The sequence below is a fragment of the Pan paniscus genome, chromosome 16 (assembly GCF_029289425.2).
Source record: "Pan paniscus chromosome 16, NHGRI_mPanPan1-v2.0_pri, whole genome shotgun sequence".
Lineage (NCBI taxonomy): Eukaryota > Metazoa > Chordata > Mammalia > Primates > Hominidae > Pan > Pan paniscus.
In genome coordinates this window covers 66,811,408-66,832,856 of record NC_073265.2, presented here as the reverse complement: position 1 = coordinate 66,832,856, position 21,449 = coordinate 66,811,408, and the positions used below count along the sequence as shown (strand labels likewise).

Below are 21,449 nucleotides of genomic sequence, written 5' to 3'. Positions count from 1 at the left end.
GAGAGGAGGCCACAGAAGTGCCAGCGGAGCTGGGAGAAGCCCAGCAGCAGTGTGGGCAGAGGGTGGCCGGAGATCCAGAGGGGACCCGCCAGAGGCTGTCGCTTCTTCTCAAGCTAGAGGAGAGCCACTGAGGGAGAAACCCTGAGCTGCTTCTGAAGGCCGAGTAGGAGGCCTCTAGGCATGGGGAACGGATGGTTGGCCGCTGCGACAGAAGGAAAAACCCGGGCTGGGGTGACCATCACAGTCGTCTCTAGATGGGCCCCACTGCGCCCCCACTCCTGGCCACTTGACCCCAGTTATCTCTGAGCAGGCACAGTTCCCGCTAACACGCTTTATCGTTTCCTGAAACGGATCCCGCATACTGAAGCTGAAGCAAAGAAGGGACCTCAGGCAGGCAGGGACTTGGGGAGAGGACAAGTCACAAGGAGCCCAGGCTGGGCCTTGCTTCTTTTCCTTGGTGATCCGGCGTGAGTCCCCTCACCTTTCTGAGTCTCCCCCGCCAGCTAGATATGCAAGTGCTCAGACTCACCTGGTGGAGTGGCCAGGACGGGGCTGTGTTAACAGGCCCCAGGCTGATATGCACAGGTGGTGGGGGCTGGGAAAGTAGTTGTGCCTGCAGGACAAGTTCTGGCCTCTGTCTCTCCCTTCCCTGCCCCCAGCCTGTGTCCCCATCTTTCTCCCCTCCCCCCACTCTGCTTTCTCTGCCTCTCTCTTCCTCTCCTCTGCAGCCTCACCCACCACGTGTCTCCTGGGTGTCTCTTGGTTTCTCTCTCTTTCCCTCTCCTGCTCTCCCCATCATTTCTTGGCAGTGGATCTGGGCAGAGCCCTGGGCAGACTTTCCGAAGTGCTCTAGCCCCCTTCCCAGGCCTGCCATCCTCCCCGCTCCATCTCTCCTGCTGCCCAATCAGTCACGGGCACGGCGGGCATCAAGGCAAGACGAGGACCGTGCACACCCACCTCGTTTCCCTGTGAGGAACTGCCCTGGCCACACAGCCAGGCTGAGCACCCAGAGGACCCTGGGCCCCAGCCTTCGTGGGGCAGATGCCTCCATGCCAGATCGCATGCCTGTGTGTGCAGGGGGTCCCCCTGGTCCCCGAGGAATGCTGAGTGGGAGCACCATGAAATACTGATACCATAAACCTAGAATAACTAAACTTGCCATCCTGTGCTTCAGCCAGCCCCACATTAGGTGAGATTCAGGCCCAGGCAGCAGCCACAGGCACAGGGAAGGAGTGTGGTGGAAAAACACTGAGCACACGTGGCTCGTGTAACACCCCGTTTTCTGGAAGTTGGGGAAAGGCTTTTGTCGGGTTTGGGGGCAGATGCCTGGGTGTAGCTCTCTGAGGACTAGGGCCTTCCCTCAGCCCTGGGGCCTCACCCTAGCACCACCCTGACAGGACAGCCCCTCCCTTGGCCTGGCCTGCAGAGTCTAAGCCCTGTGTGGCACCAGGCAGCTCTGGGAGCAGGCAGCCCAACTAGGAGACACAGAGCTCTGCCCCCCTCTGGCTTTGTGACCCAGGCCCAGGGCAAGCAAATTCTCTTTCAGAGCCTCTGTTTTTCTCATCTGTAAAATGGGTAAGAAAGATCTCTTTTGAAAGCATTTCTGAGACAATGGGTATAAAGCCCCAAACCTCAGCTGGGCACAGTGGCTCATGCCTGTGATCCCAGCACTTTGGGAGGCTGAGGTGGGTGGATCACGTGAGTTCAGGAGTTCAAGACCAGCCTGGCCAACATGGTGAAACCCTGTCTCTAGTAAAAATACAAACATTAGCCTGGTGTGGTGGTGGACACCTATAATCGCAGCTATCTGGGAGGCTGAGGCCAGAAAATCACTTGAACCTGGGAGGTGGAGGTCACAGTGAGCCAAGATCTCGCCACTGCACTCCAGCCTGGGCAACACAGTGAGACTCCATCTAAAAGAAAAAAAAAAAAAAAAGGCCCCAAACCTGGCCCATAGCAGGGACTGTCCAAGTGTTAGTCCCTTCCCTTTTCTAAAGAAGGTGTCTGGTGGATGAGCCTGTAGAGGATGCTGTGGGGGAGTCACGTCCCTGCCCCCCTGGACCTCCAGATGCTGCCTATGGCACAGAGTGATTCCTGAGCCCTCTCAGTGTTCTCTGAACCTGTCCATGGGTGATCCCAGGCCCCTTCCATCTCCCCTAACTACCCTCCTTCACCCTGAGACCCTGGGGGCACACCCTGAATGTGATGCCCCAAGGAAGGGAGCCCACCATCCTGAGCCCCCCTCCCACAGAGAGATTTTTCCAGCCCCAGTGAAAGTGCAATTTTGGGTCTGAGCCTCCCATTCCCCTTTACCCTTTAGCAAGGTTTGAGGATGTCGACCTTCCAGCTGGAAAAAGGCTAGTTTCTGGTGGCAGCACCCTCAGGGACACTGAAGTGGAGCCCTTACTGTGCAGGCCAGAGAGGGCAGGCATTGCCGAGGTCACACAGCAGGCTGGCCACAGAGAACTGCATGTGTCAGGGAGCATTGCCTGAACCAGGCCGTATCTGCCCCGGGACATGAAGGAGGGTGTGGCCGGTGGCCAGCAGCCTGTCCCTCCCACTGTGGGGGCAGCGTAGAGCCTAGGGCCTGCCCTCTGCAGTGCTGGTCTGATGGCTCAGCGTCCCCCACTGTCTGAGCCTGGGAAGGACTCTGGATGCTTTAGGTTCTGTGTGTGGTGCCCCAGGCACAGCTCTCTGCTGCCTGCCCACCTGCCTGTCTTTGATGTTTTATTTCCTTAGTATTTATTGGTTCAATTTTTAAACTCTTACCCTTGTAGGAAGCCCTTCAGGGGGCAAGGATCCAAAATAAAACACTGATTAAAATGCATAAAATACCTTTTCTTGACAGTTGCAGGAGTAGCCAGCAGAATGAACAGTGCCAGGATGGCAGGAGCGGCACATTGCCCACTCAGCAGTTTGGGTGACCCCTCAGACGTGACTCTGCCAGCATCCCTAGATGACAGGGACCCCATGGGGGTGGGAGACCAGGAGACTAGGCCCAGCGGAGACTGTGCCCTTGCTGTGCCAGCTTGGGCAGGCATCCTAGCCTCTCTCAACCTTCAGCTTCCCCACCGTTAGGGCAGCCGCATGTAAGAGGCATGAGATGAGGCATCTCAGAGCCCGTACCCTCCCAGAGCTGTCCTGCTCCCACGGAGCATGGCCCATGGCTCTGTGGGACCAACTGCCAGGCCTGGGGGTGGCAGCTGTACAGGGCAAGGCTGACCCAGCTTTTCTACCAATGTATTTCTTTTTTATTTTATTTTATTTTATTTTATTTATTTATTGTTTTTACAGATGGAGAGTCTTGCTCTGTTGCCCAGGCTGGAATGCAGTGGCACAATCACAGTTCACTGTAGCCTCAAACTCCTGGCCTCAAGGGATTCTCCCACTTCAATCTCCCTGAGTAGTTGGGACTATAGGTGCACCCCACCATGCCTGGCTAATTTTTAAATTTCTGTGGGAGATGGGCATCTCACTATGTTGCCCAGCCTGGTCTTGAGCTCCTGGCTTCAGGTGATCCTCCTGCCTCAACCTCCTGAGTAGCTGGGATTACAATGGGATAACAGTGGGATTGCAGCGCCACCATGCCCGGCTTCCAACATACTTCAATTCCTCAGGTCTCTCATTGCTCAGTGGGCCTGATATAGGGTTAGCCCCACCTGCAGGGCTTCCACTCCTGCAAAAACTCACTCATGCGCATGTTTCCTTTCAGAGAACATTCACGGGGGTCTGTTCTGTGTCACACTTCACTCTGAGCTACAGACATACTCTCTGCCCCTGGGTACCTCACTCTCTAGCAGGTGAGACACACACACCCGTGACTGAACCAGGATTAAACATACATTACAGGAGAGATGCCAAATGCTGAGGCTTTGGAGCATATTTCCCTCTTTGCTCAAGGTCACTAGGAAGCTCTCACCTTTCGTCATTAGGCAGGACTTGGTGGCATTCTTTCCTGACTGGCTTCCCTTTTTTAGCTTTTATCTTCTTATCATCTTGTAGCATAATTTTTCTGTCAGTTGGTTCAAATCACTATGGGAATGAGGTGTGCTATATACCAGTTTCATAAAATCACTACTATAAGAATAACAATGTTGGGGACAAGAGGTGATATCTGACTGAGTAGGTCAAGGATGGCCTCCTGGAGGAGGTGGCCTTTGGGGTGGAAGGTTGCAAAGTCTGCTGGGGCAGGAGTCTGGGACAGTTCTCCAGAACAAGATGGCTTAGAGGTAGGAGTGTGCAGGACAAAGTGGGGAGGCCCAGGTGGCTTTGCTCAGGGACTGGTGGGAAAAGAGGTGGGTGGGCAGGTTGAGGCCCGGTGGTGCAAGCTTCCTGTGTGCCAGATTCGTGTCTGTATAAGAGGGGCTTACCAGCACCTCGGGGTGGCCCGTGTCCTCACTAGCCCCCCTCATTCCCCAGCCTTCTCTCCAGCAGCTCCCCCAACCCGCCAGCCTGGCCCCGAGCTGGATGCTAAAAGTCCTATTTACCTATTGAGGTCCCCAGCCTCACACCCGCGCCAGCCCCAGCTGCCAGCCCAATTACTTATTGATCGCCTGTCAGGATGTTTGCTTTTCTGGTGGGTCACTGGAGCGTGTGTGACTGTGGAAAATAGCCTGGTGGGGGTGGGGTGGGGAGAAGCTGAACTGCAGAAGAGCCTGGAGAGAGGATGAGAGGGGCTGAAGGGAGGGTCAGGGTGGACAAAGCCCTTGGGGATAACAGAACCCTTGCAGATTCCATAACATGTCAGTGACACCCTGAATCCTCTCTGCTTAATCAGTGACTTAGTCAATCAACAACCACGAAGCTCCCGTCAGTCCTGGGAGACTGGTGGAGCATTTGCAAGTGTGTGGTTTTGTGGACAGACCAGAGCTCCTATCCCAGAATTGCTCCCTCTACTGGCTGGGTGACCTTGGACAGCCACAGCCTCTGTGAGCCTCAGTTGCCTTAATGGCTGATGCATGGATGACAAGGATGGATGGCCTGTGGCCATGAAAGCAGGGGCTGTGTGAGGTATGGGAAGGGGTGGGAGAAGGGCCTGAGCTAGGGTGGAGAGGTGGGACATCCGGTCTGGGCTTCCCCCTCCTGCACTGAGCCCCTTCCGGGCCATGAGTACAGGGTGTGGACACAGCAGCAAAGCCCTAGGGGCACTGGAGGCTGCAGTAGAGGAGCAGGGATGGGTCTTTACCCCACCAGCAGCTAGATGACTGCAGCTTGGCTCCCAGAGGCCATCTGATCCACCCCTGGAGCAGCTCCTAGGGTCTGACCTACCCTCCCCCAACCCCCCTACTCACCCTATTTGCCAGGCCAGTTTCTCATGGGGGTGGATGGAGAGAGAAGAGGGAAGGAGGAGATGGGAGGCAGTTTGGGGCAGAAGTAGGGACCAGTGGTCTCTGAACAGGGGGTGGGAGAGGGTCACGGAGGCTCCCGCATACCCCTTGCTCACTCCACCTGCAGCCTATATGCAAGCTGGACCCTGCTCCTGGCATGGTTTCTCATGTCACCACCTCCCAAGCCCTGCATGGCTTCAGGGCCCAGCTTGAACAAGCCTCGGTGCTGTAGTTGGGGCACACTCCTCCAGGGTTGCCTGGCTGTCCTGGCCTGTGGGAATCTGATGGTGCCTTCCTCAGACTAGCAGCTGTGCAGAACTCTGGTACTAGGAAGAAGGTGGTGGGAGCCCTGAGAGACAGACAGGTGACGGCTGGAGGGTCTTTTTAAGGGGAGCACACTTCACTTCTTATTGGGTAACAGAAAACACTTCTTAGAGCAGCGGACTTCAATTAGGCCTTGTGGATGGAATTTCAACAGCCAGGGAAGGGGCATTGCCAGAGGAAAGAACTGCAGGAGTCAAGACCAGGAGGCAGGAAAAGACATTCTCCGGGCCCTGGGCTCAGGAGCCTGAGCTGGGTCACCGATGGGACCCAGAGGAAGTGGAGAGTCACAGATCCCACCAGGAGTCCAGGCTGGATTTGGATTTGCAGGTGCAGGGGGAGGAGGGAGGGCAGCTTCAGGGCTGGGCCTTCTGGATGAGGGTGTCCCCCAGCAATCCAGGAACCCCATGGGTGACAGACCCGTGAACAGTGTCAGGTGCCATTGGTTTACTGCAGACCCAGCCACAGAGCTGATGGGGAGGGGGCATGGCGTCTGCACCTGGGGAGACTCAGGGCTCAGGGCTGAGCGAGTGGGGCCCCCAGCAGCCTCAGAAGCCCTGGCCGTGCAGGCTAGGGGTAGCCACACTCCTGGTTGCTCTGCTCCGGCTTCTTGGGGGCTGTTCCTAGAGGCCTCAGCCCTTGAGCCCCTTTGATCCCCACTGTGAGCCCAAGGGCGGCTCAGCAGGTCTGGTTTTATCCCTGATGAGCACCAGGGGAGCTGTGATTCAGGGCAGGGTGTGTGCTTGGAGTCAACCGCCTGTGAAATGTAAAGGAGATGGTGCCAATGCCAGGCTGTCTGAGGTGACCCGCCCCTTCCCTGAGCCCCTCCATTCCAAGGATGCTGGGAGGGTCCTTTGGGAAGACTCCAGGCAGGGTAAGAGGCAAGGAGGGGGCAGCATGAGGAGGCCAGAAGCCCTCTGGCCTGGGCATCTGGACCCTGCCTCTCTATCTGCATCAGGGTCATCGTGACAGGGCAGGAGGGGCCCAGGTGGCTTGGGGTGGCGTCCAGACACACACTGCCCCCTAACTGCCACCTCTGTCCTGTGCTTGCTCCCGGCTGCAGGTGAGCAAGAGGATGCTGGCGGGGGGCGTGAGGAGCATGCCCAGCCCCCTCCTGGCCTGCTGGCAGCCCATCCTCCTGCTGGTGCTGGGCTCAGTGCTGTCAGGCTCGGCCACGGGCTGCCCGCCCCGCTGCGAGTGCTCCGCCCAGGACCGCGCTGTGCTGTGCCACCGCAAGCGCTTTGTGGCAGTCCCCGAGGGCATCCCCACCGAGACGCGCCTGCTGGACCTAGGCAAGAACCGCATCAAAACGCTCAACCAGGACGAGTTCGCCAGCTTCCCGCACCTGGAGGAGCTGGAGCTCAACGAGAACATCGTGAGCGCCGTGGAGCCCGGCGCCTTCAACAACCTCTTCAACCTCCGGACGCTGGGTCTCCGCAGCAACCGCCTGAAGCTCATCCCGCTAGGCGTCTTCACTGGCCTCAGCAACCTGACCAAGCTGGACATCAGCGAGAACAAGATCGTTATCCTGCTGGACTACATGTTTCAGGACCTGTACAACCTCAAGTCACTGGAGGTTGGCGACAATGACCTCGTCTACATCTCTCACCGCGCCTTCAGCGGCCTCAACAGCCTGGAGCAGCTGACGCTGGAGAAATGCAACCTGACCTCCATCCCCACCGAGGCGCTGTCCCACCTGCACGGCCTCATCGTCCTGAGGCTCCGGCACCTCAACATCAATGCCATCCGGGACTACTCCTTCAAGAGGCTGTACCGACTCAAGGTCTTGGAGATCTCCCACTGGCCCTACTTGGACACCATGACACCCAACTGCCTCTACGGCCTCAACCTGACGTCCCTGTCCATCACACACTGCAATCTGACCGCTGTGCCCTACCTGGCCGTCCGCCACCTAGTCTATCTCCGCTTCCTGAACCTCTCCTACAACCCCATCAGCACCATTGAGGGCTCCATGTTGCATGAGCTGCTCCGGCTGCAGGAGATCCAGCTGGTGGGCGGGCAGCTGGCCGTGGTGGAGCCCTATGCCTTCCGCGGCCTCAACTACCTGCGCGTGCTCAATGTCTCTGGCAACCAGCTGACCACACTGGAGGAATCAGTCTTCCACTCGGTGGGCAACCTGGAGACACTCATCCTGGACTCCAACCCGCTGGCCTGCGACTGTCGGCTCCTGTGGGTGTTCCGGCGCCGCTGGCGGCTCAACTTCAACCGGCAGCAGCCCACGTGCGCCACGCCGGAGTTTGTCCAGGGCAAGGAGTTCAAGGACTTCCCTGATGTGCTACTGCCCAACTACTTCACCTGCCGCCGCGCCCGCATCCGGGACCGCAAGGCCCAGCAGGTGTTTGTGGACGAGGGCCACACGGTGCAGTTTGTGTGCCGGGCCGATGGCGACCCGCCGCCCGCCATCCTCTGGCTCTCACCCCGAAAGCACCTGGTCTCAGCCAAGAGCAATGGGCGGCTCACAGTCTTCCCTGATGGCACGCTGGAGGTGCGCTACGCCCAGGTACAGGACAACGGCACGTACCTGTGCATCGCGGCCAACGCAGGCGGCAACGACTCCATGCCCGCCCACCTGCATGTGCGCAGCTACTCGCCCGACTGGCCCCATCAGCCCAACAAGACCTTCGCTTTCATCTCCAACCAGCCGGGCGAGGGAGAGGCCAACAGCACCCGCGCCACTGTGCCTTTCCCCTTCGACATCAAGACCCTCATCATCGCCACCACCATGGGCTTCATCTCTTTCCTGGGCGTCGTCCTCTTCTGCCTGGTGCTGCTGTTTCTCTGGAGCCGGGGCAAGGGCAACACAAAGCACAACATTGAGATCGAGTATGTGCCCCGAAAGTCGGACGCAGGCATCAGCTCCGCCGACGCGCCCCGCAAGTTCAACATGAAGATGATATGAGGCCGGGGCGGGGGGCAGGGACCCCCGGGCGGCCGGGCAGGGGAAGGGGCCTGGCCGCCACCTGCTCACTCTCCAGTCCTTCCCACCTCCTCCCTACCCTTCTACACACGTTCTCTTTCTCCCTCCCGCCTCCGTCCCCTGCTGCCCCCCGCCAGCCCTCACCACCTGCCCTCCTTCTACCAGGACCTCAGAAGCCCAGACCTGGGGACCCCACCTACACAGGGGCATTGACAGACTGGAGTTGAAAGCCGACGAACCGACACGCGGCAGAGTCAATAATTCAATAAAAAAGTTACGAACTTTCTCTGTAACTTGGGTTTCAATAATTATGGATTTTTATGAAAACTTGAAATAATAAAAAGAGAAAAAAACTATTTCCTATAGCTAGTCGGAATGCAAACTTTTGACGTCCTGATTGCTCCAGGGCCCTCTTCCAACTCAGTTTCTTGTTTTTCTCTTCCTCCTCCTCCTTTTCTTCCTCCTTTCTCTTCTCTTCCCCAGTGGGGAGGGATCACTCAGGAAAACAGGAAAGGAGGTTCCAGCCCCACCCACCTGCCCACCCCGCCCCAGGCACCATCAGGAGCAGGCTAGGGGGCAGGCCTGGGCCCAGCTCCGGGCTGGCTTTTTGCAGGGCGCAGGTGGAGGGGACAGGTCTGCCGATGGGGGTGGGAGCCTGTCTGCTGGGCTGCCAGGCGGCACTACTGCAAGGGGTGGGAGCCTGGCTCGGGTGTGGCTGAGACTCTGGACAGGGGCTGGGGTCCTCCTGGGGGACAGCACAGTCAGTGGAGAGAGCCAGGGGCTGGAGGTGGGGCCCACCCCAGCCTCTGGTCCCAGCTCTGCTGCTCACTTGCTGTGTGGCCTCAAGCAGGTCACTGGCCTCTCTGGGCCTCAGTCTCCACATCTGTACAAATGGGAACATTACCCCCTGCCCTGCCTACCTCACAGGGCTGTTGTGAGGAATTGATGAGATGATGTATGTGAAACACTTTGTAACCTGTAAAGCGCTGTGCACACGTGTGGGTGACTGTTCTCATTATGGTCATTATTATCTCACTGTGGGGGATGGGGCTGCCGAGGGGCCCTCCATGGGGGTAGGGCTGGGGGGGTGTCAGGGGGAGTGCTGCTCCAGGGACTTCCAGAGGCTCCTCCTAGGACAGCGGCTGGGGCTGGGGCTGGCAGCACTGGCTGGAGAAGGGGGCTCTAGACCTGAAGGGGATCCTGAGGCTACGGGCATAGAGAGTCCCTCACCTCTGGTCTGGTGGTGGGTCTGACTGCCAGGCCTGATGGTAACAGCTCTACAGGGCTCAAGGCTTAGCTCCCCAGAGGCTGGAGGCCCCCTACAGCATTGGCCTAGACTGATGCAAGGATTGGGAGCATCAGCTCTCCCCAAGCCTTCTTTGCACAGCATTTATCAAGCACCTACTGTATGCCATTTCCCATGTAGAGTGCCCAGGCTGTGGGGACTGGGAGAAGCAGTTCTGGGGCTGCCCTTGAGGCTTCCCAGGCCCAGTCTGGTCCCATCTTCCACCAGGCCATGCTCTGAGCCTGTCCTGGGCTGTTAGGGCTTCTGTGTTTGGGGCTGGGATCCACCTGCACATGAGCAGACCCGGAGGCTCAGAAAACAGACCCCCCACCCGTTGCTTCCAGCCGTGCCCATTCAAACCAAATCCAGCAGCTCCAAACTTGACCCTGGAGAGGGATGCCCCTGACAACACAGTGTGAAGAGCCAGGCAGTCACCTTGTAAGTTTCCCATCGGCCATGGACCTTGACCCAAAAAGCTGGGCCAGTAGGTCAGCCAGCAGACCACCCCCAATCTCTGTCAGGAAGGAGGGGCTTCAGGGTCAGGGAGGCCTGGTTTCTCCCTTCCAGGTTCCCTCTTTCCTTGGGAACTCCTTGGGTCCAGCCCCATAGTGGACCCAGGGCGATCCTGTTGCTCATTCTTCCGGCTAGGGGAGAACTCCAGCGATGCGAGAATCAATGGGCACAGACCCAGCTGAACGTGGAGGGGGAGCAATAGGGAAGTCAGCCCTCACAGCAGGAGACTTCCGGGATGCAGCTCCTCCCACCAGGGTTCTTCCCAGGGCCCACGCCCCCACCCAAACTGGCACAGCTACATGCCTAGCACCTTCTAAACCAAGCCTCTGGTGGGATGGCATGGTGGGCGGAGTCTTGTATGGAGTTGGCACTCAATCACTTATTCATTCATTCAATCTAAAGGCATCTCTGAGAGGCTGCTTGCCTCCTGGTTCCAGCTGAAGCAGTTGGTAGCCATAGCTGGGCCAGCCTGCCCTCTCCCCCATCTCCCAACCACCACCTAAGACTGTCCCTGGTTCTAGGGGAGGCTCAAGCCTTCTGAACTATCCCCTTTCTCAGGCTTTATCCCCTGAGAAGAAACAGGATCCTCTCCCCATAGGATCCTGAGTCCAGGACTATTGGTGTGCAACGGTTGAGGGTCCCTGTGGGCAGCCTAGACTTGTGATTATAAGGCTGTAAGGTTTGAGGTCAGGTCTGAGTTTGAGTTCCATTTCCAGCACTTACCAGCTGCTCGGCATTGTTACTTAACTCCTCTGAGCCCCAGACTTCTCGCCTGTAAAACAGACGATGTTACTTGTTCTGGTCATCAGGAGGATGAAATGAAGGCACGTGGGTTGGCTTGTGGATTGGTGCAGTGCCTGCCATTCAGTCAGTCCTCTACAAGTGGCAGTGGTGATGACCCCACTCTTACACAGATGCAGAGGGGGAGGGCCAGAGAGGGTGGCAGCTTATCCTAAATCGCACAGCTTCTAAGTGACCGATCTGGGGCCTGTTTCCAGACTCTCAGAGCCACAGACTTCTAAAACTGACTCAAGGCTTCTCAGAGCCACTTCTGGGCAGGAGAGCATTCAGAGGAGCACGAGGGACAGGGGGAGGGGTCCTTGGGTCTGTATACAATAGGAGGCCAAGTGAGTCTTCAAAAACCCCACAAGCCTGCCCCTCCTCCCAGGAGAGACCGACACACGGGCCCCCTCCATCGTCCCAGCCCTGCCCCTCCTCCCAGGAGAGACTGGTGCATGGGCCCCCTCCATCGTCCCAGCCCTGGAAGCCCAGTTGGCACCGTCCTCTGCAGGAGGCAGCTTATATGGGTTCTTACTAACCCCTCTGGGATGCCTCAAGGCTGGTAAGAGCAGGGAGGTCAAGGGGCCAATTTATTCCTGGCTACTGGGAGAGAACGGCCCCCTGAGGAAACTCAAGAACATGAGAAAATTACTAGGTTGTTTTCAGATGGGGGCAGGATCAGTTTGGGGGAATGTGAGTGCCCAGGACCCATGGACTGGGTTTGCCCAAGCAGAGAGGACTGGGGACTGGGCAGAGCCCAGGTGGGTTTTAGTCCAGGTGCAGCCCCTTCAGAGCTGTGTAACCTTCTGTGGAAGAGGGTCGTGAACTCAACTGCTGCTAAAAGCACTGCTGGATTTAAAGGGCATCGTCTGGGAAGCCAGGCTGGAGAGGCTGCTTTCTTCATGCCTGGACAGCCTCTGAGACGGGGAAAGGAGGAGCAGATACTGCCTTGCCCTGGCACACACACAGCTGGAACCTGAGCCCAGAGGTGGTTTGAAGGGTCGGAGCCTTCCTGGGCCACCCACATTCCCCCAGAGCCCTGATGGCCCTGCTCTGCCTCAGACCCCATGGGGTGTTGGAGTCAGGACGCCCTGCTGCCTCAAACCCTATTGGGAGCCCACTGCTCTGCTCACCTTTTAATCTGGGGCCAAGGGGATGAGGTTGGAAGAAGCTGTTGGGGAAAAGGCAAGATATTGAATCCTGAGAGTCCAGCCTGCTTTCCAGGAGACTGAAAGCAGCACAGCCTCCAGGCCTGCTCCTCTATGAGGCAGACATGCCGGAACCAGAAAGGATGCTGAGACTGGGAACCCACCTTCGACATTCAAGTGGACCCGCCCGAGGGTGGCACCAGGAAGATGAGTATTAGAGGGAGCAGTGAGCACCAGGACCCTTCCCTGGTTTACCCCTCACAAGTCAGAATACAAGGCTCAGAGAGGGAAAGTAACCTGCCTAGAGTCATACAGCAGAGTGGTAGATGGAATGTGAGCTTTGGAGTCAGGCTGACCTTGGTTCAAATCCCACCTCCACCATTGAGTCCCACATGCAGAATAGGGTTAACTCCTATGTTTACAGGGTGTCTGGGAAGATCGAAGACAGTGTTGTAAAGTACCCACCTACACAGGGTGTGGCACCTGTTGGGTACACTAATGACCACTGTTACTAGCATGACATCTTTATGGGCAAGCAAGGGAGTGGTAGCTGAACTCAAGAACTGGTAGGGTAAGGGACTGTGCGGGACACAACAGGGATGGCAAATGGGTTGGGGTAGAAACCAAACCTGGCCATACCCTCTGCTTTGCCACTGGAGGCCTCAGGGCTGTGTGGAGAGGATAGAAGCAGACTCCAGCTCATGAGCCCTGTTTGCCCAGGAGAGAGAGTGGCTGTGCCCTGGGGCCCTGGAGGACAAGGAGACAGGGAAATATGTCACAGAGAGCAAGGGAGAAGGGGTAAGAGGAGGAGTGTAGACCCCTGGCTGGTATCAGGAGCCCCTGGGGAAGTTCTGCCACCAGCTGGCCAAGGGCCCTTGAGTATTTTAGGGCCTGAAGTCAGGGTTCATGAGGTACAAGGAACAGGGAGCACAGCCCACTTGGAGCTAAGTGATTTATGGAACCCTCAGAGAACCTGCTTCCATATCACCTTTCCTGCTTCTTTCCCCAACTTGGTGCCCTCTGATGACATGACAGCCTGTACAGGACTGAAAGTCACCCACCCACCCCTGCCCCAGCTCCCATTCAAAAACCCCAAGCTCCAGCCTCCTTTGTAGTCTGGCTAAGGCCTTTGATTTCTTCATTCCTAGTCTCCAGAGAAAAAAAAAGGCTGAATGGTCACTCACCAGCCAATCGGTTGGCTGCCTTGAAGTCAGGTGCCCATCCCCTTGTCCAATCAGCTGGGGCCAAGGAGCTCAACCTTGCACAAGCCAAGTTGGGGTGAAGATGGTGCAGAAAGCATGAAGGATTGGATCAGTTATCTATTTCTGCATAACGACCACGCCCACAACTTCGTGGTTTAAAACAACTGTTTATTTGTTCCTAGCTCTGGAACTTGGGCAGAGCTTGGTGAGAACAGCTCATCTCAGTTCTGTGTGGCGTCGACTGGGGAGACTTCACTGCCGCTGAAGGTCCTAGGTGGCTTCTGACCATGTCTGTTGCCTCAGCTGGGAGGCTGGAAGGACTGCAGGGCCGCTGGCTCCTCTCTTTCCACATGGTCTGAGTTTTAGACTTCTTTAAGGTAACTCAGCACTCCAAGATGACATAAATGGAAGCTCCCAGGTCTCTCGAGGCCGAGGCCAGGCAGACCCATAGCACCACATTGGCTGCATTCTATTGGCCAAGGCAGTCTCAGATCCCCCTAGATTCAACGAGAGGGAGGACAGAGCCCAGCTCTCACTAGGACAAGATGCAGTCACACGCAAAAGGGCACTCAGGGTGTGAGAGTTGTCACGGCCACCTTTGGAAGTCACCTTGGAAGTCCCTGGAAGTCACAGGGACCTCTGTGGTGCCTTATTCCTTTGAGGAACCACTCACGGGTGCACAGCCCTGTATGGTTTGCTCAGAAGTAGGGGGCTTAGAGAGAGATGGTGACTGTCCCAGTGATCTACAGCTGGTAAGGAAAAAGCCAGGACCTGAACCCAAGTTTGCTGTGCAGTCTGAGTCCCTTTCCATAGTGAGGGTACGGGGGGAAGTATGGCAATAATCACAATAGCTACTGTTCATTGAGGGTTTGTGCCAGGCCCCAGGCCAGATGCTCTATGTGCCTTCTCTTATTTCATCATCCCAGGAGGAGGGGCTTACAGGCTCCCTTTCAGATGAGAATACTGAGAAGTGACTATCTGCGGCCCACGACCAGCTAGGTGCTGACGTCAGGATTCATACTTAGGGCATCAATACTTCCCTGAAACAAAGCCCCACATTGGGCCCGAACCACTCCAGACTCAGGCTTCTCATCTGTGAAGCAGGCACGGCCTCCTTTCTTTGTGGAAGTTGGGGGAGGAGAGTGTGCTGTAGCCTGGATGGGTGAGCACATGGTGGTGGGGGCGTGCTCTAAGCTTCTGCCAGTCAATTCCCCCATCCTGGCCCCCAACCCACCTGGCATCCCTGTAGGGCCCTGAGACCCAGGCCCCGCAGCCTGCTCTGAGGGACTGGCACTCTAGGCCTGGCCTGGTCCCTGCTGGGCCACTAGGGACCATGGGGCAGGAGTCTAAGAACAGCAACCACATGACACATCCCTAGGAGTACAGGGCCCTCCCCCGGGAGCTCCAGCCTCTGCCTGCCTGAAGGAGCTGATTGCTCAGCCTGGAAAGGGATTTACAGTCTCCCCTTAAGCCTATTATGGCTCGTCCTGTGGCCCAAGCCCAGGCCCTGTCATCCTGCCAAGTGACAGTGCTGGTGTCTGAGAAGGGGCCACGGAGACTGAGGGATGCCCCAGTGCTCAGCCCCAGCTCCTTCCTACCCCAGCCTTCAGGCCAACCCAGGAGGCCTCTCCATGCCCTATATGTGACCCCAGCAGGGACCCAAGGTCTGGCTCTCCCTGTACACCCACTGCCTACGCCCCCTCACTCCCGGTCTGGACTGTGACACAGCCACGTAGACAGCCAATCCTGTGGCTGGGGTGGCAGGATGTTCCGGAGGAACAGAGGAGGAGGAAGCTGGAGGCAGAAGAAAGAGAAAGCCAGGCAAGAGAGAGGATAGGCGGGCCCTGCCCGTGATGCATCCCTCCTGGTTCCTGCGGTCCAAGCTCAGCCCAAAGGCAGCAGTCAGCATGGCCGGCTCCCTATTCTGCTGATGAGAACCACAAACCTCAGAGAGGCCCAGCCGCTGCCCAAGTTGCATGGCTAAGCCATGGAGCCTCAGAAACCACAAAATGCCCCTTGTGTGCACACATTCTGTAAATGAGGAAACTGAGGTACAGTGAGGGGAAACTGAGGAACAGCATTTTGTGACAGGCCTAAGGTCACAAAACAAGTTAGTCGGCAATAGCACCAGTTCTGACTCAGCTGAACTGGGAGGTGGCCATTTCCATGGCATCCAGAAAACCTTCCTATGGGAAACACAAGGTCAGACTGGCCCCAGGGGGCCACCCATTCCCAGGGGCGGGGGCGGCAGCTGGAGGCTCTGACTTCCTGCCTTTGCTGTCTGACTTGCAGACATTTACATAGCTCATTAAAAAATATGGTGTCGTAAAGAGGAGAGAGCCGGCTCGGGAAAGCCTCGTTCCCCCGTTGACTGCCAGCCCTCTTGCAGGACACTCCAAGGGCGCAGGGAGCAGACCTGGATGGGAGGAGGTATGCAGCTGCCCCTCCGCAGCACCCAGAGCTGGGGCTGGGGGAAGCTTTCAAGGCATCTGTTTTCCTGGGCTCTGTCCACAGCCCTGTGCCAGGAGGTGGTGTGACCTTGTATAAGACCCTGAGCATCTCTGGACTGACCCCTCCCAAGGGCCTAGGAGAAGCCTACACTAGGTATCTCACATTCTTCCAGCTTCAGGGTTCACCCCAGGCCTCAGCGGTGTCCCCTATCTGACTTCCCTGCCCCCACGCCACTGCCAAAGTGAGGCAGAGTCACAGCCTCTCTAGCAGAATGACCTTTATGGCCCAGCCCTATACCTGGGCCCATAAATCCCTCCCTCCACGCCATGCAGTCTCCTGGAACAGAGCAAGGGGTCTGCTGACCCATCCGCCTGCCCCACCCTGGCCACCCCAGGACCACCTCTTGCCCATTTCCCAAGCGCAGCTCAGTCCAGAGCCAGGATGTCCAAAGCCCCCAGGATCCTTGCCATCAGAACAGTCACTCCCCTCCACCCAGAGGTCACCTTTCTGGAGTCTTCCTGTGTCCTTCTCAGGCAGCCTGCCAACGTCTACCACCTGGGGGGAGTCCTCGACCCTCTGCCTCACTTTCCCTCTCTGTACAGCCAGAGTTGGGTACAACGGGCTCTGAGATCCCAACCAGACAAGACGGTCTCTGGGGAATAACAAGGTCCTCTGCCCATGGTGAGTCCAGGCAGAGCCCCTAGCTGGGAAGTAGGGACTGTGGCGAAGCCCTGCGGCCAGAAGCGTGAAGCAGGACTGCCTGACCACTGGCTGGCACCTGGCTGGCCAGGAGCCAGGAGGACAGTTGTTCCCTTTCTCCTGCAGGGCAGCTGGAAGGGACAGGGATGCTGGAAGGTTGATGGGCTCCCAGGGTCATCCAGAGGCAGGAGGGACTGCTGGAAGTGTGGGGTAGATGGGGAATTGTTCTGTGTGGAGGCAAAAAGCTGCAGGGGCCAGGACAGCCTGTGATGGGTTCCCAGGTCCCAGCTGTGCCCTCCAGCTGGCCTCCAGCCCCACCCCCACAATAGAAAGCTCTCCAAACACTTTTACGGGAAGACAAGGACCACACCCCAGAAGCACCCTGAAGCCATGGAGCCTAGTGTCCCACAGGCAGTGGGGGTGAAGGGATAGTAACCATTCATGTAGAGAGAGGAGATCAAAGGCAGGCACCAGCTTTGCAAGTGTCCCCAGGCCCTTAGCTCCAGTTCCCTGGCTTAGGATGAGGAAAATCTGCTTTGAATATTCCATCCTTGCCCTTGAAGACTCCCCTGTGCCAGAGACAGAATTGCCCCCTCCTTCTGGCTCTTGCTGCTCATGTGAAGTGTAGGATGAGTGTGGGTGGTTAGGGAAGCTGAGGCAGGGTGTTCTGTAGCGCACCACCCAGGCAATGGGGAGCTATGGTGGGTGCTTGAGCATGAGAGGGACACATCTCAGAATCTAAGGAGGAAAGATTTGAGGTGTGGGAACAGAGGAGACAGAGGCCAAGGCTTGTTCTTTAGCATGAGTATGCACACCTCTATGCTCACACACACAATGCCCCTTGTGTGCAGGCAAGCACAAGTGGGCACACGGAGGAGCTCACATATGTACAGCCTCACATATTCTCCCACAAAGCCAGGCAGCAATTCGGGTCCACACAAAACCTTTTCACAGGCACCCATACAAGCACAAACCATCAATATACACCAGATAAATAGCTGTTACATTGGAACACTTACACGCGACACTCTCACCCTTGCATTCACACGAATGCATAGACCCACAGAGCAGCCCCTCCTGCACACACACAGAGGCGCAGACACACTCGCATGCCCGTCTCCATGCCGCGGCCTCTCTCCTTCCTGGAATCACAGCGCGGCCAGGCTGGCCCCTGGGCTCAGTGCTCACCTCCCCCTCAGACAGACAGACACACACACACACACACACACACACACACACACACACACACACACACACGGACTTGCAGGGGGGCAGCCCCCGGAAGCCTCGCTCCTGCCCTCGGAGCCTCGGCTGGCCAATGAGAGCGCGCCGGGCACTGTCTCCTAGGCGACCAGCTGGAGCTGCCAGGCTACGAGATGGGAGGGGCCAGGGAGGGGCGTGGCCACAGGACCCCTGTCCCACCTCCCGCACCACTCGCGACCCTTGTGCCCTCGACCCTCATCCTCAAAGGGTTAGAATGGGGCTAGGCTGAGGGCAGGAGTGGCAGGGGTACCTCAGAGGCGCCTGATAATGAGCCCAAAATGAATCCCAGAGATGCCCTTCCCTGTGGATGGGCCGGGGACAGGTGCACATCCTGGCCAGAGGTGAACTGTGTGGCTGCCAGGGGACCTGGCTCAGCCTCCAGGAAGCCTCTGTGACTCAATCCTGTCACCTTCGCAGGATTCTGAAGAGATTACATTGACCTCCTTTCTCTTCCCCAGATGCCCAAGCTCCTTTCCCTCCAGGCCTCACCATGTGTTCCTCCCTCTGCTCGGAAAGTTCCCTACCCTTTCTCCCCCATCTCACACACACGCACACATACACACACTCTCACTTTTTTTCTGGCAAACTGCAGCTCATGGCATAGGACACACACACATACACACACACACACACACACACACACATATTCAAAATCAGTCCCCTGGTTTAGGGCCTGTGTAAATGGGGACTAGGCACTACCAGTCCTTGAGTTTTTGATCATGTTGAAACACAAGGCATATGTTGAGGTGGAGGCTGGTCAAAGCAGCTAAGTGCACGGCTTTAACAGCATGGGGTCTGGAGCCAGATGACCTGGGTCCAAATCCTGGCTCTGCAACCTACCAGCTGTGTAACTTTGGGCAAGTTGCCCACGTAACATGTAAGGAGTAAGTGAGATCATTCCCGCAAAGCACTCATCGCAGTGTCTGGTGCAGAGCAAGTGACCAATAAATGTTGGCTTCTACTGTTATTATTCTTGGGAATTCCTCACTCAGCTTCCAGTCCCCAGACTTCATTCAGAACGGTCGTGGGCCCCTAGACCAGGTGACTCACGGTGAAGGGCAAGCAGGGCATGTCCTTGCCACACAGCCAGACCCATTCCAACACCAGGTGCCCTGTCCAAAAGGGAGACTTGTCTCATTGGGGTAGAAAGTTAGAGTCTGTGGTGACCACCAGTCATAACTGTCTTTGACCACATTAGATGGACAAGCTTATCTGTCTCTCTCTGTAGGAATATTATGGGCAAGGATGATTTCTAACAGGCCCTGTGCTGAGACCCTGCAGGCCTTTTGCAATCTCCAGCTCGTGGCCCATCTACTGCCGCTACGGGCCTCAGAGAGAGCCATCACTGTCCATTCCTCCTGCTCCCACTGGAATGGGAGGCTGTTCCTCACCAGAGTGTGGTCTCAGCTGCAGGAAGGGGCTTTGCTGAGGGTGTCCTCACCGCTCCTTCATTCCACACCCAGTCTGTATCTATACATTTATCCCAGATTGCTCATACCTCACCCATCTTAGAATCTCACTCCTACTTTTCTCTCTGGTTCCTTTCTCCTGGCTCTGGGCCAGGTTCTAGCACAGATCAGCTGTCATTCTCTGTGATCCCCATCAGTTTCCCCTCCCTGAGTTTTCCTTTCCCCATCTATAAGATGATGTAATGATTCTTGCTCTGGAACACTGTCTCCCTTCCTCCTTCCCACTTATTCATTGAACACCTACTTTCATTAGTCACTGGCTAGGCATGGGAATATTATGAGGAACAAGGTAGGCAAAGCTCCTGCCCTCAGGGAGCTCACAGTCTGAGAGGGAGACAGACTCCAAAGAGGGGATCACTCAAGCAATACACATTTGAAAATTGTGATCAGGGATACCAGTCCCTGGCATTATGAGAAACCATGCCGGATGGCAGAGGAGCAGGCCCTGTGGTTCACCAAGTGCTCTTTAGCCTGGATGACAGCGACAGTAACAATGTGAGTAATCATAGCTTCCTGTCTCAGCTTCCAAGCACGCCGTGTGTGTGGACTGTGGGCCCTGCCTCTTCAGCAGCATCTCTCAGGGCCTGGGCCCAAGTGGAGCTGTCCTCAATGGGCAGCCCTGCCTTCCTCTCACACCTGGTCCCCACTCTGGGGACAGGCAAGCAGCAGCCCCCTACTCCCTTACTGCAGCAGGACCTCCACTCTACTCTGTTTTGCATAATTGGTTTCCAGTGAGATCCATTGGAAGTGATTTGGCATACCCAGGTTTATGTCTCTGCTCTGCACTAACCAGCCAGACACCCCGGGGCACATTACCACACTTCTCTACAAAAGGGGACAATCATTCCCACCTTACAGCGTTGTTGGGAAACTTGTACACAATGCCCATGGAAAGCACCTGACTTGTGGATGTTCCCAATAGGTGCCAGCTGCTGCCCTGTGCTGGGCCCTCCAGGGAATGCAGTGTGGGGCTCTGGGCTGGGACAAGTTTTAGCTTTCAGTGTTCTGTATCCAAAACTATTTGACTGCAAGGAACAGTGTTTGAAGACATCCTCTAACAGGGAGGTTTCTGTAAGGATAGAGTCTCAGGGAAGCCCAGGCCAGCCTGGGGGTTGGGGATGCACTCCCTCTCTCTCCCCTTGGCTCAGCTTCTGGCTGCACATCGGCTCAGGTCACCTGTCCCTCTCTGCAGAAGGAGTGGCTTCCTCTTCTGCCCAAGGTGTCTAACTGAGCACAGTTACCCTAAGATGGCAGCCTCAGCTCCCTGGAGCAACTTAGCCTCTGTGTTCAATTCCAAATTCCCAAGAGAAACTACAATGGGCCAGGATTAGGTCGGGTGTCCACCCTTGGTCCAATTAGCTGAAGCAGGACAGAAGGTCGGGAAAGCCATCTTTTCCACGTTGTGGGAGAGGCAGGATCTTGCAATAGGAGTGTGGGTAGAGTGAAAATGATGGCTTTCCCTAAACCAGTGGTCCTCAATCCTGGCTGAATGTTGTAATCACCAGGGGAGCTTTAAAACATACGGATATCTAACTCCCGAAGATTCTGATTTCATTGGTGCAGGGTGCTGCCTGGGTAATAAGCGTTTCAAGATCTCCCCAGGTGATTCTATGGTGCAGCCAGGGTACAGACCACTGCTTTAAAGACCTCCTGGTAACTGAGTCCATGCCACAAATGGCATTCATTCCTCTAGTTTGGTCTTATTTCAGGCCAGGTGAGAGGTTTACCCTCCATGGCCTAAATCAGGGTTTCCTGGCCAGTCACAAGCGAAGATAAAGTCAGAATTCTGATTCCTAGACCTAGTCCAGCTCTTGTGAATCAAAATGTCTGAGAAGGACCCCTGGTGAGTCTTGTCACCAAGTAAGCTGGGGAACACTGGGCTAAGTGGTAGCTTTACCTATCAACACACCTGCCATAAGATCATGGGAGGAAGTCAGCCCAAGTGCAATGAAAACTTCTGGGTAGCCGAACAGGGAGGATGCTAAGTTTTTAGCCAACACTACACACTTGTCATCAACAGAGGCCAACCAGGCCCTTCCGCTTTTTCTGAGAG

The 21,449-nt window shown here is 56.5% G+C and overlaps 1 protein-coding gene across 9 annotated transcripts in view; it reads left to right on the top strand.

Annotated features, from left to right (window-relative positions):
• LINGO1 (leucine rich repeat and Ig domain containing 1) overlaps nt 1-21,449 on the top strand; it is a 322,019-nt gene that overhangs the window by 197,824 nt on the left and 102,746 nt on the right. For 8 of the 9 annotated variants that reach the window (XM_008963493.4, XM_008963491.5, XM_034939229.3 and 5 more), the window contains one exon: nt 6,712-8,942. The exons of the other annotated variant lie outside the window; for it this stretch is intronic. In XM_008963493.4, coding sequence (XP_008961741.1) covers nt 6,724-8,568 — 1,845 coding nt within the window. In that variant the 5' untranslated portion in view covers nt 6,712-6,723 and the 3' untranslated portion in view covers nt 8,569-8,942. Of the gene's footprint in view, nt 1-6,711; nt 8,943-21,449 lie in introns of those variants that run through there. 9 annotated transcript variants of the gene reach the window in all.